Source organism: Physella acuta, unplaced genomic scaffold (assembly GCF_028476545.2).
Source record: "Physella acuta isolate Inbredline_101_S28 unplaced genomic scaffold, ASM2847654v3 ptg000242l, whole genome shotgun sequence".
NCBI classification, from domain to species: Eukaryota; Metazoa; Mollusca; class Gastropoda; family Physidae; genus Physella; species Physella acuta.
In genome coordinates, this window is record NW_026731761.1 from 590,090 (window position 1) to 606,670 (window position 16,581).

Genomic DNA, 16,581 nt, shown 5'->3' on the forward strand with positions numbered 1-16,581 from the left:
TAGGTTGGCTGGTCACTAGGTTGGCTGGTCACTAGGATATCTGGTCACTAGGTTGGCTGGTGACTAGGTTGGCTGGTGACTAGGTTGGCTGGTCACTAGGGTATCTGGTCACTAGGTTGGCTGGTCACTAGGGTATCTGGTCACTAGGTTGGCTGGTGACTAAGTTGGCTGGTCACTAGGTTGGCTGGTCAATAGGTTGGCTGGTCACTAGGGTATCTGGTCACTAGGTTGGCTGGTCACTAGGGTATCTGGTCACTAGGTTGGCTGGTGACTAGGTTGGCTGGTCACTAGGTTGGCTGGTCACTAGGTTGGCTGGTCACTAGGTTGGCTGGTCACTAGGTTGGCTGGTCACTGGGGTAACTGGTCACTAGGTTGGCTGGTCACTAGGTTGGCTGGTCACTAGGTTGGCTGGTGACTAGGTTGGCTGGTCACTAGGTTGGCTGTCACTAGGTTGGCTGGTCACTAGGGTATCTGGTCACTAGGTTGGCTGGTCACTAGGGTATCTGGTCACTAGGTTGGCTGGTGACTAGGTTGGCTGGTGACTAGGTTGGCTGGTGACTAGGTTGGCTGGTCACTAGGGTATCTGGTCACTAGGTTGGCTGGTGACTAGGTTGGCTGGTGACTAGGTTGGCTGGTCACTAGGTTGGTTGGTCACTAGGTTGGCTGGTCACTAGGTTGGCTGGTCACTAGGTTGGCTGGTGACTAGGTTGGCTGGTCACTAGGTTGGCTGGTGACTAGGGTATCTGGTCACTAGGTTGGCTGGTCACTAGGTTGGCTGGTCACTAGGTTGGCTGGTCACTAGGTTGGCTGGTCACTAGATTGGCTGTCACTAGGTTGGCTGTCACTAGGTTGGCTGGTCACTAGGTTGGCTGGTCACTGGGGTAACTGGTCACTAGGTTGGCTGGTGACTAGGTTGGCTGGTGACTAGGTTGGCTGGTGACTAGGTTGGCTGGTCACTAGGTTGGCTGTCACTAGGTTGGCTGGTCACTAGGGTATCTGGTCACTAGGTTGGCTGGTCACTAGGTTGGCTGGTGACTAGGTTGGCTGGTCACTAGGTTGGCTGGTCACTAGGTTGGCTGGTCACTGGGGTAACTGGTCACTAGGTTGGCTGGTGACTAGGTTGGCTGGTGACTAGGTTGGCTGGTCACTAGGTTGGCTGGTCACTAGGTTGGCTGGTCACTAGGTTGGCTGGTCACTAGGTTGGCTGGTCACTGGGGTAACTGGTCACTAGCGTAGCAGGCCACTGAGGTAGCAGATCACAAGAGTAGCCTGTCAGTAAGGTAGCTGGTCTCTAGAGTAGCCTGTCAAAAAGGTAGCTGGTCGCTAGGGTAGCAGGCCACTGAGGTAGCATATAGTTAAATTAGCAGGGCATTAGACAATAGAGAAACTAGAAAGTATTTCTAGACCAAACTAGAAGCAAGCAGCAAATCACCCAGGAAGACACTCTGTCCAATCTTTAGCATTTGGCTGATCAGGACATTTGAAACTGTCTCCTCTATTTGTCGATTTAAGGAAAACAATTAATTTGGATAACTGCATTAAGTCTTGTTTTAAATCAGAAGTATTTGGCACTGCATAGAAGTATCTAGTTCCCAATAATGAGGTATAATTTTTTACTTGGCCCAACATACAGTAAACAATTATAAAGAAATCAGTTTCTCAGTTTTTTACTGCCTTACAATTATGTTGACAAAATTTTTTTTTGCTCTGGGTTCTAGTGATAGGAAATGAATGAGTTTCCCAAACTCATGGGGGAGAGGGGTTCGGAATTTTGTAATGCACATGAATTTAATAACTAATGTTGGAAACTACTTTTTAGTTCTTCTTCTTCTACGTTCTTAATTTTTAGTGTTGGAACTGATTGAGCCTTATCTGCCACAGGGTTTGAACTCGAGACTTTTTACGAATTTATCAACCATGAGCTTTTGCCGACTCAACCATGTCTCCATCACAATTAAGGATACGTGTCAACTGGTTATGCGCCATTGAGGCCATTGACTCCGATTTCAGCCTGCTTTTCTTTTTGGATTTACTTCCATAGCCTTTGTCCAACCAAGAACAAACTACAAGGCAGCAGTTGTTTGATTTTGAAGTTGTCTCTCCTAGAAGAGTGGCTGTCCCCAGCTAACGAGCCTCATCTGCCCGAGGGTTCGAACTCGAGACTTTCCGGTTTAGCAACCATGAGCTTCACAGACTCGACCACGCCGACCCTGTACATTTTAGTTGATATTGCGCCTTTTTTTTTTAAAAAGTCTGTTTTTTTATATTATTGTGAATCTATAATATAAGCGGGCTGTGTCTGTCCTTCCGTCCGTCATCGCTATAGATTTTGGGACTATAAAAGTAAACTACGCAACATGCTGTGCTTTTCAGTGCACCGCAGTGTCTTATTATAAGTAAAAGAGTTTGGTTTGCTTATATAATGACATAGAGCTATTTTATAATTGCCACTGTTTGTACAATTGTGCATAACGTAAAGAGATTATTAAATACACGCACATTGCTAAAACATATTAAAAGGATCAATGTCAAATATTGTTTTCGTTAATATTCCTAGAAAAAGTGGATACATTTTAATAACATAATAACTGTAGGTTAGAAAAATCTAATTAAACTGTTTAGTATTTTTGCCAAGGGAGGTATTTTATTGAACTCACGCTAAAAATGTGAATGCAGAATCTACAAGACGGAATAATTGTTGGAATAATATAATTAGCAAAATGTGAAAGCAAATTATGCAAATTATGCAGACGTGTACGAGTACATTATTGTTGGAATATTATAATTAGCATTGATTGATAAAAGTCTATCTTTTATATATTTTATTCGCTGAATGTAATGTTTACTACTTATAATTTTTAATCAACTATTAAGCACTATTATAGACGCGTCATCACGTTCATTGGGTACGCAATGGTATTAGTTATGAAACTCTATTGTAAATTTTTAAAATTTAAAGTACTGGGGAAAAAAATGCGTGAATCGATAAAGTGATATAATATGGTAGGTAAAACACGGATATTTTAAATACTGCTGGGGATTTTATATGAGAGGCGTAGAGAGGGGGGGGGGGGGGGGACATATGTCCCCGGTTGCCGACCTAAGGGGGCGCCAAAGTGGGTTGGAAAAAAATTGCGGGGGGGGGGGGGGGGGGTGGAAATCGAAAGCTTGAGGGAGGTGGGAGGGTGCAAATCGAAAGTTTGAGGGGGGGGGATGCAAATCAAAAGTTTGAGCGGGGGGGGGGGGGGGTTAAATCAAAAGTGGTGCAAATCGAAAGTCTAAGAGGAGGTACAAATCGAAAGTTTGAGGGAGTAGGGTGGAAATTGTAATTTTGAGGGGAGGGGGTGCAAATCGTAAGTTTGAGGGGGGGGGGGGGGGGGTGCAAATCAAAAGTTTTTCCCCGGGCGCCGGAAAGGGTCGCTACGCCTCTGTTTTTTTATTCATTCACTGTGTCAGACGCGTTCGGCGGCGCTCGGAAAGGGCGCGATTTGGCGCTACGGGCTAGACTGTGAGCAATATGCCTTTATGATTGCATTTAAATTGTGTTTATGTTATGAGTGTTATGTTTGTTTTTACGTTTGTTTGTGTTTTTTGCGTTCGTTTGTGTTGTGTTTAGTTTTGTTCTGTTCCCAAAGTTGGTACATTTAAAAAAGATTTACCGTGGCGGAGCACGGGATGCAGCTAGTTGCAATATAAATTGATTAATATCCTAAATGTTGAGCAAACTCAGAAAATATTTTTAATAAAAAATCAATGTTTTTTAACAGACAGAAACATTTAGGCTGAGGTGTCGACGTCGATTTAAGGAACCCATGCAGCTATGCAGCCAGTTTGTACTGTGAGGACTGATATTTCTTCATGCACCAATAAAAACAGGAGAAAAACGCCATGTGTCAAAACATTTTCGAACACTTATCTGTTTATTATCAGTCTTTCTAATAAAGTGCCAAAACTATTCCCATCCTATTATCAAATTTTCTCTTATAAAAAGATATGAGCTGTGAAAATAGACATGAGACAAAAACTCAATGCCAAAACTATTCCCATCCTATTATCAAATTTTCTCTTATAAAAAGATATGAGCTGTGAAAATAGACATGAGACAAAAACTCAATGCCAAAACTATTCCCATCCTATTATCAAATTTTCTCTAATAAAAAGATATGAGCTGTGAAAATAGACATGAGACAAAAACTCAATGCCAAAACTATTCCCATCCTATTATCAAATTTTCTCTTATAAAAAGATATGAGCTGTGAAAATAGACATGAGAAAAACTCAATGCCGAAACTTTTCCGAACAATTGTCTGTTCATCATCTGTTTGTCAAATAAACTTCCAAAAATTACTCATCTCCAATTGTCAAGTTTTCTCTTATAAAAGGATACGTGCAGTAGCTCGGAGCTTTACAGTCTAGAACATTCTCATCCATGCAAAGAGTTCCTACTGGGGCTATTGTACAGTTCTGGCAGCACTGGGTATTGATGGAGCTATTAGGTCGTTAAAATTAAAATAATTATAAAATTATTACATGTACAGAAATTTACATCACTCAAAAATAAATTAATCTAGTCAATGTGATTAAGTTACTCTAATGTTTGATCAAAGGTAATTAAAAAATATATATATTTCATGAAGAAATAATTTTTAATAATTTAAAAAAATTCTGACCTGCATGAAGCCCAGACTTTAAAGGTACAATCAGAATTACAGCATTGGTCTGAACCAACAGTGCCTAAAGCTCCACCATCACATTCCTCCCCTTCTTCAACCAGGCCGTTACCACACAGTTTTGTTATTGAAGACTTTTCTACATAACAAGTCACGCAAACAAGTCAAGCACTTAGTAACATTGTATTGAAGACTTTTAATATGACAAGTCAAGCACTTAGTAACATTGTATTGAAGACCTTTCTACATGACAAGTCAAGCACTTAGTAACATAGTATTGAAGACTTTTAATATGACAAGTCAAGCACTTAGTAACATTGTATTGAAGACTTTTCTACATGACAAGTCAAGCACTTAGTAACATTATATTGAAGACTTTTTATAAGACAAGTGAAGCACAAAGAAACATAGTATTGAAGACTTTTTATAAGACAAGTCAAGAACTTAGTAACATTGTATTGAAGACTTTTTATATGACAAGTGAAGCACTTTGTAACATTGTATTGAAGACTTTTCTACATGACAAGTCAAGCACTTAGTAACATTGTATTAAAGACTTTTTATATGACAAGTGAAGCACTTAGTAACATTGTATTGAAGATTTTTCTACATGACAAGTCAAGCACTTAGTAACATTGTATTGAAGACTTTTCTACATGACAAGTCAAGCACTTTGTAACATTGTATTGAAGACTTTTCTACATAACAAGTGAAGCACTTAGTAACATTGTATTGAAGACTTTTTATATGACAAGTGAAGCACTTAGTAACATTGTATTGAAGACTTTTCTACATGACAAGTCAAGGACTTTTTATAAGAAAAGTCAAGCACTTAGTAACATTGTATTGAAGATTTTTCTACATGACAAGTCAAGGACTTTTTATAAGAAAAGTCAAGCACTTAGTAACATTGTATTGAAGACATTTAGTACAAGTTTGGGATGTGAGTAGATGTCAACTTACCAACTAGACATTTGGCCTTGTCCAGTTTTCTTCCAATAGTTTTTTTGGAACATGGTGAAAATAACTACACAGTAAAAGGAAAACAAAGAATGATTAATTATAATTAATAATTAGTATACAGAAACCTTATACATCACACTTTCAGGATTATTATAAAATTATGTAACCGATAAGGTATCAGATATCACAAGGGTAGCATAAAATTGTATCGCCATAACAAGTTCAGCATAAAATCTGTATATCTATAAAACTAAGTTTCTAGTTGATTTGTGAAAAAGTAATGTTAAGGGGTATATCCCTTCATTTTGATCCCAAAAAAAAAACAACAACAAATAACACAGCAAAATTTTTTTTTTAAAATAGAGCTATAGAACCTACTAGATCTACATTCTAAAAAAAAAAACTGAAATTGAAATGATATATTTAGATAAGTGATTCTTAACCTTTTTGGAGGTACCGTAACCCACCACTTTTATATGCGCAATCACTGCTTAATACTTCTTTTGACAAACTGATGGTGAATCATAAAGGTCAAGTGTGTGTCTTGACCTCTGCCAATCCCCTCCGACTGACATACTGAACAATGGGGCTCAATCGAACCCATATTAAGAACAACCCAGTTCAAAAAAGGGATAACTGTTGTTTTAAAACACTGGTTACAAATTGATGAGAGAATCATTTACAGTTTAACAGATTCAACAACATAACTTGTGTTGTTTTGGCCATTTACTTGAATGGTTTACCCCTAGCTCAGGGGTCGGCAACCTTTTGAAGTGGAAGAGCCAAAAGTTACAATATTCAAAATTTTCCTGGTTTTAAAGAGCCACAAACATTTTTTTATTTCAAATATTTTATTTTTTTATTAAGATTATTAGTATTTGTTCAATGAGCTGGAGAGCCGCATCTTGATATCAAAAGAGCCGCATGCGGCTCGCGAGCCGCAGGTTGCCGACCCCTGCCCTAGCTGAACAAGCAACACACAACAACAAAATGATCTGACTAAAACCTTGTTGTTTCTCTTTAGTAGTTTACACCTAGCTGAACAAGCAACACAACAACAACAAAATGATCTGACTAAAACCTTGTTGTTTCTCTTTAGTAGTTTACACCTAGCTGAACAAGCAACACAACAACAACAAAATGATCTGACTAAAACCTTGTTGTTTCTCTTTAGTAGTTTACACCTAGCTGAACAAGCAACACAACAACAACAAAATGATCTGACTAAAACCTTGTTGTTTCTCTTTAGTAGTTTACACCTAGCTGAACAAGCAACACAACAACAACAAAATGATCTGACTAAAACCTTGTTGTTTCTCTTTAGTAGTTTACACCTAGCTGAACAAGCAACACAACAACAACAAAATGATCTGACTAAAACCTTGTTTCTCTTTAGTAGTTTACACCTAGCTGAACAAGCAACACAACAACAACAAAATGATCTGACTAAAACCTTGTTGTTTCTCTCATGGCCTGAAACAGACTGATGCCACATGATGAAATTGCCTCCGTCCGACTCCTCAAAAGAGCATTCATCAGTGTCAGGGTCATGGTCACTGGCAAAGTTGTGACCTGCCAATGTATGGGAAAATTATTTAAACATTTGATTTTTTTCAATCGTTGATGGGGGTTCTAAATGGACATGTTTCTGTTTCTAAACCAAATACGTTTTCATTTTTAGAAAAAAAATTCACAACTTTCCTAATAATTGAAATAAAGCAATAAATTGTGACTTCAGCATACAGGGGATAGTGTGGTCAACACTAAGCCCAGCCACCTTTGTTTCTCTTTGTGAGTCAGGTACCCATCAGAGCTTTATGGATTTAGAATACTTTATAATGATGCCAAACATAAGCCTAGTCATGCCAACTGAAACATATTGATATGAAAGTATCAGTTTAGGCATACATTAATTATTTTAATAAAATCATGTTTAATAAGATTTTGGAGTTAGATTGGACGGGACTGCTTTAAGTCTAGGTGGAAATTACAGTACACAGCTTAGAGGCAGTGATGATTTCTTTACAATATCTTTGTAAAATATTAACTTCGTTGGTTTAACATTAGGTAACAGTTTATTACCATTTACAATTGTCTTTTAACATGCTAAACAACCACTAGAATTCAAGGTAAACAATGTATGTTTTCTTAACCCTTTCTCCATCATTAAACATTGTCATTAATTCTGGACCATTTGCCCTCCTCTCTAGAAATGTGTGGATTACACCCCCACCCCAAACAAAATATTTCAATGTATTATGTCAGAGGTGTGTCATGATTAATACTATAAAAATAACATTTTAAATAACATTTAAAACTTGCATAAGAATCAATTAGTTTAAATTTAAATAATTGAAGATAAGCTATTACATAAAAGGTACAGGTTCAAGTATAGGTATATGTGTAGGTATTGTTACAGGTGTAAGTAAGAGAAAGGGATAGGGATAATTATAGAGATAGTGATGTTTATATTTTATGCTTATGTTTGGATTTTTCGGGTTATATTTATTTTGTTAAACTACATTTGCTTATATTATCTCCAAAACCCAGACAGTGTATATTCAGTGTATATGTTGCTAGTGCTAAAACAAAATACAAAAATAGAACACATGAAGATCAAATGTGAAACCAAAAAAATCATACAGTGAAAATTTAGTAAAGTAATTCATACCTAATTCTGAAAGAAAAGTTTTTTTAATAAAATTTAATTTTTTATCACAAGCAGTAAAATAAGTAAAAATTTTCAAGGTGAAAGAAATCAAGGAAACCTACAGCCGATAGATGAAAATATTTAAGGAATCTCATGCTCAAAATGAAGTAATTCAAGAAATATTTATTTTCCAACAAAAGAAGTGATAAGGTTTAAAATAAAATTATTCAAGAAAATATATTTCCAATCAATAAGATAAAAATTATAGGCCCAAGATGAAATGATTCAAGAAAATATATTTTAGATGAAAATTATAGGCTTAAGATGAAATTATTCAAGAAAATATATTTAAGATAAAAATTGTAGGCTTAAACTGAAATCATTCAAGAAAATACATTTAAGATAAAAATTATAGGCTTAAGATTAAATGATTAAAGAAACATTTTTTTTAATGGATTGATGTTATCATATGAAGTATGGGGCTGGTAAGTAGGTCAATAAACAGTTCTACGCTCAATAAAACCTGCATGAGCCATAGTACTGTTTATTGACCTATACTTACCAGCCCTATAGGCCATAGATATAACAAGCGAGAAAATACTGACATACCGTGAGTAAAGACAAGACTTGTCTGTAGGTTGGTTACTGTGTTGCCTTCACCAGATTCAACAGTCACAAGAGACACACAGATAAACCTTCCCTTTTCTAAATTTTCTAGACATGAAACATTTTTCATTTACTCAATTGTTTTTTTTAACATGACATTTAGCACAACTCACTTTTTTTTTCACTATCCATTATTTGTCCATAATTTTCCTTACATAACAACTTCAAGTGATTTTGAATATATATAAGAGTATTAAAGTAATATAAGCAGGTAAAAACCATCCACCTACCTAAACAAGTAAATCCACCCCTCCTCCCCCCAACATACATAAGCAAGTAGAAATCTCCATCTACTTAAGAACATGGGCAGGTAAGCAGTACTAAATCAGCCAAAATGCTTATTTCTAAACCTAATGCTGTCAGATGTATTATATAGTTACGAGCCGACCTGCGGCGTATAATACGCCACTATTTAGTTGTTTTATTTTCTACTTTTCAGTAATTCATAATTTGTTAATTCAACAGTACCAATGCTGCCACTGAATATATTTGCTTTAAAACACTATCAGTAGCTCGTTAAGGACGATAACCCCCCACCCCCTTTCCCCAACCCCCACCCCCCCTTGAAAGCAGCCTCCTCTTAGTTACCTCCCCCTAAGTTTAAAATCGTTTCAAACTAAATTATCTGCCCCTAATAGTCGTCACTAAACCCGGCTCTACGATTGTAAACATTTAGCAGGAACCACAGCTCACCAGACCATGTTGAGGTGGGGGTGGTAGGGAGCGCGCTTACAGCTTGGTGTTTTCTGACGTCTCCAAGAAGAGAATTATATATATAGAAGATTACTATAAGGGTTGGCATCTTTATGGTAAAAAAAAGGTAAAAAAAATTCAAGAAATAAGCATTTTGGCTGATTTGGCACTCATCACCCACCCATATCTGTAGGTCTGTGTTTTTGTATGCTGTAAATCTCTTCATCTACCTAAGCAAGTAATAATATCTACCTAAGCAAGTAAAATCCACAACCTACATAAGCAGGAAAAACCCTCCACCCACCTAAGCAAGTAAAACCCACATCATCATCTTGCACATCTCAACCACCAACTTACTTGTGCAGGCGCCACCCTGATAGCCTAATCCTAATATTCCATCGGTAAATGGATAGCTTGTTATCAAAATATATAAACAGAAGTCTTCTTTCAATAAACTAGCATACTGTCCAAATGCCTGCAAAGAAATAATTTAAAAAAAAAACAAACAGTTAATTCCCTTGATGGTTATTATAAAACATATTTTTAATGTATGATTGTTAGCATACAAAATACATTTAATAAACAAAAATAACTATCTTGTGTTATATTTCTAATACAGTGACTTCTAATCTTTTATTTTAAAAATGTATTTGTATGATTTTTTCTAGTAATAATTTCTACCTTAGTGAAAAAGGAAAAATCTTTCATTTTTGTTTTGTCTCAACTATTCATTTAAAACAAAACAAAAAATTATTTTTTTTGAACTTTTATTTCCCTATATCTGTTTGTCTGTCTTTTTTGTCCATTTGTCTGCAGCAAATCTTTTAACCAAAATACAACATACTTTTAATGCACCAATGTCATTCTTACATTCCAGATTGATTGGACAATGCAGATTATCTAATTTTTTATTTTAATTAGATATTAATTTAGCCATTACAAATAAATTAAATTTTTAAATTCAACAAAAGGGGAAGTAATCGCTCAATCAGATGATGAACTGTTGTTTCTGTTTTAACATCTAAAAACTGACCACTGTTTAAAGAAGATGTAGATCATTGTCATTTAGCTAAACACAAACTGCTAATTAGCTTTCAAAGCAAATATTTTTAGCTATAAAGTACTAAAAAAAATTATTTTTAAAATTTAAATGTTGACTAAATACTCTAAATTTTAAAAAACTCTGAATTATTAAAATGTAGAAAATAACAAGATTTTTCCTTTTTGAAAATGCACTGAAATAAAGAAAATAAAACAAATTTGCTTTCTTTAGTAGAAAACTGCTCATGGAATCTCTTACACATTTCAGCAGCAAATTCTTTTACTAATAAAAAACAAGTTAGGTTTATTATCTTATTCAAAATGCATTTAAAAGTCTGTTAATATGTATTATCCTTATTATTAAGATTTTTAGTTTTATTTCTTTTACACTCAGTACCCTATAATAAGTTTTAAATATGACAATTTTTTTCTAAAATTGAATTTAAAATTAAAATGGGAATACGGTTTATAATTCTGAACCTCAACACTTGTTGAGACAGTACTAAATTCCATGGATAACTTCTCTGTAACTATGTTGGACTGCTTTAGTTTTAATACAGTGTGAAGACTTAGTTAAGTAAATAATAAGGGATCTAACACTTTTTTTTTAAAAAGTGGAACTATGACCACACTATTTTAACACCAAGATATCTTTCACACTATTTTAACACCAAGATATCTTTCACGCTATTTTAACACCAAGATATCTTTGCGTGTTGTACACATACAATTATATAAAGACTGGATCACTAATTTAATTTACACATTGTTTTGGTCTCTAATGTGCAATTAGTAAACACGTAATGCAATAATAGTTTACTCTTGGCTGTGAACGGGAGTGTTACACACTTATAAATGGCATATACCTGTAATTTAGTTGATGCCTCCCAGTGCAGGTCTTCAGAGTTAAAATGTGCCTGTCCTTGTTCTGTTTTACTTAGTGAAGTAAACAATGTTATCTGCAGGAGTTTTTTTTGGTGTTAGGAACTTGATATCACCAGTGTTGTTAAAAACTTGACATAATCAAAGTTGCTAAAAACTTGACATGATCAGTTTTGTTAAAAATACTCGACATAAACAAAGTTGTTAAAAACTCGACATAAACAAAGTTGTTATAACATGACATAAACAAAGTTGTTAAAAACTTGACATGAACAGTGTTGTTAAAAACTTGACACGAACAGTGTTGTTATAATTAAAACACATTTTTTTTAAAAATACTTGTGAAAGTCATGTAATTGCAAAGCCTACTTGAGCTTACCTAAAACAGTAGAGATAATAAGACTAAAAAAGTTAGGTAGGCCCTATATTTTCAATGAATAGTGGTTGCCACTGCATGGGATGGTATGGTCAGATGGTAAAGTCTATATCTGCTGACTCAAAAGTCTTGAGTTTGAGTTTGGATTGCTGACACAAGACAGCAAAGTGTGAACAAGTTTACTGATAACTAAATGTGCTTGCTGGCAACTATTGTACATACTGACAATGTGCCCAGTGACAATGTGCCCCACAGCAATGTGCCCTGTGACAATGTGCCCAACAGCAATGTACCGAGTGACAATGTGCCCCACAGCAATGTACCCAGTGACATTGTGCCCCACAGCTATGTACCCAGTGGCAATGTACCCAGTGACAATGTGCCCCACAGCAATGTACCCAGTGGCAATGTACCCAGTGACAATGTGCCCCACAGCAATGTACCCAGTGACAATGTGCCCAGTGACAATGTGCCCCACAGCTATGTACCCAGTGGCAATGTACCCAGTGACAATGTGCCCCACAGCAATGTACCCAGTGACAATGTGCCCCACAGCAATGTACCCAGTGACAATGTGCCCCACAGCTATGTACCCAGTGACAATGTGCCCAGTGACAATGTGCCCCACAGCTATGTACCCAGTGACAATGTGCCCCACAGCAATGTACCCAGTAACAATGTGCCCAGTGACAATGTACCCAGTGACAATGTGCCCCACAGCAATGTACCCAGTGACAATGTGCCCAGTGGCAATGTACCCAGTGACAATGTGCCAAACAGCAATGTACCCAGTGACATTGTGCCCCACAGCTATGTACCCAGTGACAATGTACCCAGTGACAATGTGCCAAACAGCAATGTTACCAGTGACAATGTGCCCAGTGACAATGTGCGCAGTGACAATGTGCCCCACAGCAATGTGCCCAGTGGCAATATGCCCCACAGCTATGTACCCAGTGACAATGTGCCCAGTGACAATGTGCCCCACAGCAATGTACCCAGTGGCAATGTGCCCAGTGACAATGTGCCCAACAGCAATGTACCCAGTGACAATGTGCCCAGTGACAATGTGCCCCACAGCTATGTACCCAGTGACAATGTGCCCAGTGACAATGTGCCCAGTGACAATGTGCCAAACAGCAATGTTACCAGTGACAATGTGCCCAACAGCAATGTGCCCCACAGCTATGTACCCAGTGACAATGTGCCCAACAGCAATGTACCCAGTGACAATGTGCCCACCAGCTATGTTACCAGTGACAATGTGCCCAGTGACAATGTGCCCCACAGCAATGTACCCAGTGACAATGTGCCCAACAGCAATGTACCCAGTGACAATGTGCCCAACAGCAATGTGCCCAGTGACAATGTGCCCAACAGCAATGTGCCCAGTGACAATGTGCCCCACAGCAATGTACCCAGTGACAATGTGCCCAACAGCTATGTTACCAGTGACAATGTGCCCAACAGCAATGTGCCCAGTGACAATGTGCCCCACAGCAATGTACCCAGTGACAATGTGCCCAACAGCTATGTTACCAGTGACAATGTGCCCAACAGCAATGTGCCCAGTGACAATGTGCCCCACAGCAATGTACCCAGTGACAATGTGCCCAACAGCTATGTACCCAGTGACAATGTGCCCAACAGCTATGTTACCAGTGACAATGTGCCCAACAGCAATGTGCCCAGTGACAATGTGCCCCACAGCAATGTACCCAGTGACAATGTGCCCAACAGCTATGTTACCAGTGACAATGTGCCCAACAGCAATGTGCCCAGTGACAATGTGCCCCACAGCAATGTACCCAGTGACAATGTGCCCAACAGCTATGTACCCAGTGACAATGTGCCCAACAGCAATGTACCCAGTGACAATGTGCCCAACAGCAATGTGCCCAACAGCAATGTGCCCAGTGGCAATGTGCCCAGTGACAATGTGCCCCACAGCAATGTACCCAGTGACAATGTGCCCAACAGCAATGTGCCCAGTGGCAATGTGCCCAGTGACAATGTGCCCAACAGCTATGTACCCAGTGACAATGTGCCCAACAGCAATGTGCCCAACAGCAATGTGCCCAGTGGCAATGTGCCCAGTGACAATGTGCCCCACAGCAATGTACCCAGTGACAATGTGCCCAACAGCAATGTGCCCAACAGCAATGTGCCCAGTGGCAATGTGCCCAGTGACAATGTGCCCAACAGCTATGTACCCAGTGACAATGTGCCCAACAGCAATGTACCCAGTGACAATGTGCCCAACAGCTATGTACCTAGTGACAATGTGCCCAACAGCAATGTACCCAGTGACAATGTGCCCCACAGCAATGTACCCAGTGACAATGTGCCCAACAGCAATGTACCCAGTGACAATGTACCCAGTGACAATGTGCCCAGTGGCAATGTGCCCAGTGACAATGTGCCCAACAGCTATGTACCCAGTGACAATGTGCCCAACAGCAATGTACCCAGTGACAATGTGCCCAACAGCTATGTTACCAGTGACAATGTGCCCAGTGACAATGTGCCCCACAGCAATGTACCCAGTGACAATGTGCCCAGTGACATTGTGCCCCACAGCTATGTACCCAGTGACAATGTGCCCCACAGCTATGTACCCAGTGACAATGTGCCCAGTGACAATGTGCCCCACAGCTATGTACCCAGTGACAATGTGCCCAACAGCAATGTGCCCTGCGACAATGTGCCCAACAGCAATGTACCCAGTGACAATGTGCCCAGTGGCAATGTACCCAGTGACAATGTACCCAGTGACAATGTGCCCCACAGCAATGTACCCAGTGACAATGTGCCCCACAGCAATGTACCCAGTGACAATGTGCCCCACAGCAATGTACCCAGTGACAATGTGCCCAACAGCAATGTACCCAGTGACAATGTGCCCCACAGCTATGTACCCAGTGACAATGTGCCCAACAGCAATGTACCCAGTGACAATGTGCCCAACAGCAATGTACCCAGTGACAATGTGCCCAACAGCAATGTACCCAGTGACAATGTGCCCCACAGCAATGTACCCAGTGACAATGTGCCCAACAGCAATGTACCCAGTGACAATGTGCCCAACAGCTATGTACCCAGTGACAATGTGCCCAACAGCAATGTACCCAGTGACAATGTGCCCAGTGACAATGTGCCCCACAGCAATGTACCCAGTGATAATGTGCCCCACAGCAATGTGCCCCACAGCTATGTACCCAGTGACAATGTGCCCAACAGCAATGTACCCAGTGACAATGTACCCAGTGACAATGTGCCCAACAGCAATGTACCCAGTGACAATGTACCCAGTGACAATGTGCCCCACAGCAATGTACCCAGTGATAATGTGCCCCACAGCTATGTACCCAGTGACAATGTGCCCAACAGCTATGTACCCAGTGACAATGTGCCCAACAGCAATGTACCAGGTGACAATGTGCCCAACAGCAATGTACCCGGTGACAATGTGCCCAACAGCAATGTGCCCTGCGACAATGTGCCCAACAGCAATGTACCCAGTGACAATGTGCCCAACAGCAATGTACCCAATGTATTTTAGAGCAATGTGCCCAGCAGCAATGTACACTGCGACAATGTGCCCAACAGCAATGTGCCCTGTGACAATGTGCCCAGTGGCAATGTGCCCTGTGACAATGTGCCCAGTGGCAATGTGCCCAGAAACAATGTACCCAGTGACAATGTGCCCAACAGCAATGTGCCCTGCGACAATGTGCCCAACAGCAATGTACCCAGTGACAATGTGCCCAGTGGCAATGTACCCAGTGACAATGTACCCAGTGACAATGTGCCCCACAGCAATGTACCCAGTGACAATGTGCCCCACAGCAATGTACCCAGTGACAATGTGCCCCACAGCAATGTACCCAGTGACAATGTGCCCAACAGCAATGTACCCGGTGACAATGTGCCCAACAGCAATGTACCCAGTGACAATGTGCCCCACAGCTATGTACCCAGTGACAATGTGCCCCACAGCAATGTACCCAGTGATAATGTGCCCCACAGCAATGTGCCCCACAGCTATGTACCCAGTGACAATGTGCCCAACAGCAATGTACCCAGTGACAATGTGCCCAACAGCTATGTACCCAGTGACAATGTGCCCAACAGCAATGTACCAGGTGACAATGTGCCCAACAGCAATGTACCCGGTGACAATGTGCCCAACAGCAATGTGCCCTGCGACAATGTGCCCAACAGCAATGTACCCAGTGACAATGTGCCCAACAGCAATGTACCCAATGTATTTTAGAGCAATGTGCCCAGCAGCAATGTACACTGCGACAATGTGCCCAACAGCAATGTGCCCTGTGACAATGTGCCCAGTGGCAATGTGCCCTGTGACAATGTGCCCAGTGGCAATGTGCCCAGTGGCAATGTGCCCAGCAACAATGTGCCCAATGGCAATGTATTCTAGAGCAATGTGCCCAGCAGCAATGTACCTAGCGGCAATGTGCCCAGCGGCAATGTGCCCAGCGGCAATGTATTAAAGTTAATAAAGTCACCCTTTTAAACCAGAAGATAAACATCACAATAAACATTTTTTTTTTAAAGTATTTAGTAATGTAAACTAAAATAATCAAAGGATGTAAACTAAATAAACAGCTCTATACTAT

At 39.7% G+C, this 16,581-nt stretch overlaps 1 protein-coding gene across 1 annotated transcript in view; it reads right to left on the minus strand.

Annotated features, from left to right (window-relative positions):
- Window positions 1–16,581, minus strand: part of LOC131938351 (ADAM 17-like protease) — a 31,460-nt gene that overhangs the window by 10,180 nt on the left and 4,699 nt on the right. Inside the window, exons 9-16 of the mRNA XM_059296356.1 lie at window positions 11,550–11,642; window positions 10,000–10,117; window positions 8,893–8,997; window positions 7,087–7,205; window positions 5,634–5,697; window positions 4,671–4,809; window positions 4,388–4,489; window positions 1,433–1,495 (exon numbers count right to left, since the gene is read on the minus strand). Coding sequence (XP_059152339.1) covers window positions 1,433–1,495; window positions 4,388–4,489; window positions 4,671–4,809; window positions 5,634–5,697; window positions 7,087–7,205; window positions 8,893–8,997; window positions 10,000–10,117; window positions 11,550–11,642 — 803 coding nt within the window. The remainder of the gene's footprint in view (window positions 1–1,432; window positions 1,496–4,387; window positions 4,490–4,670; window positions 4,810–5,633; window positions 5,698–7,086; window positions 7,206–8,892; window positions 8,998–9,999; window positions 10,118–11,549; window positions 11,643–16,581) is intronic.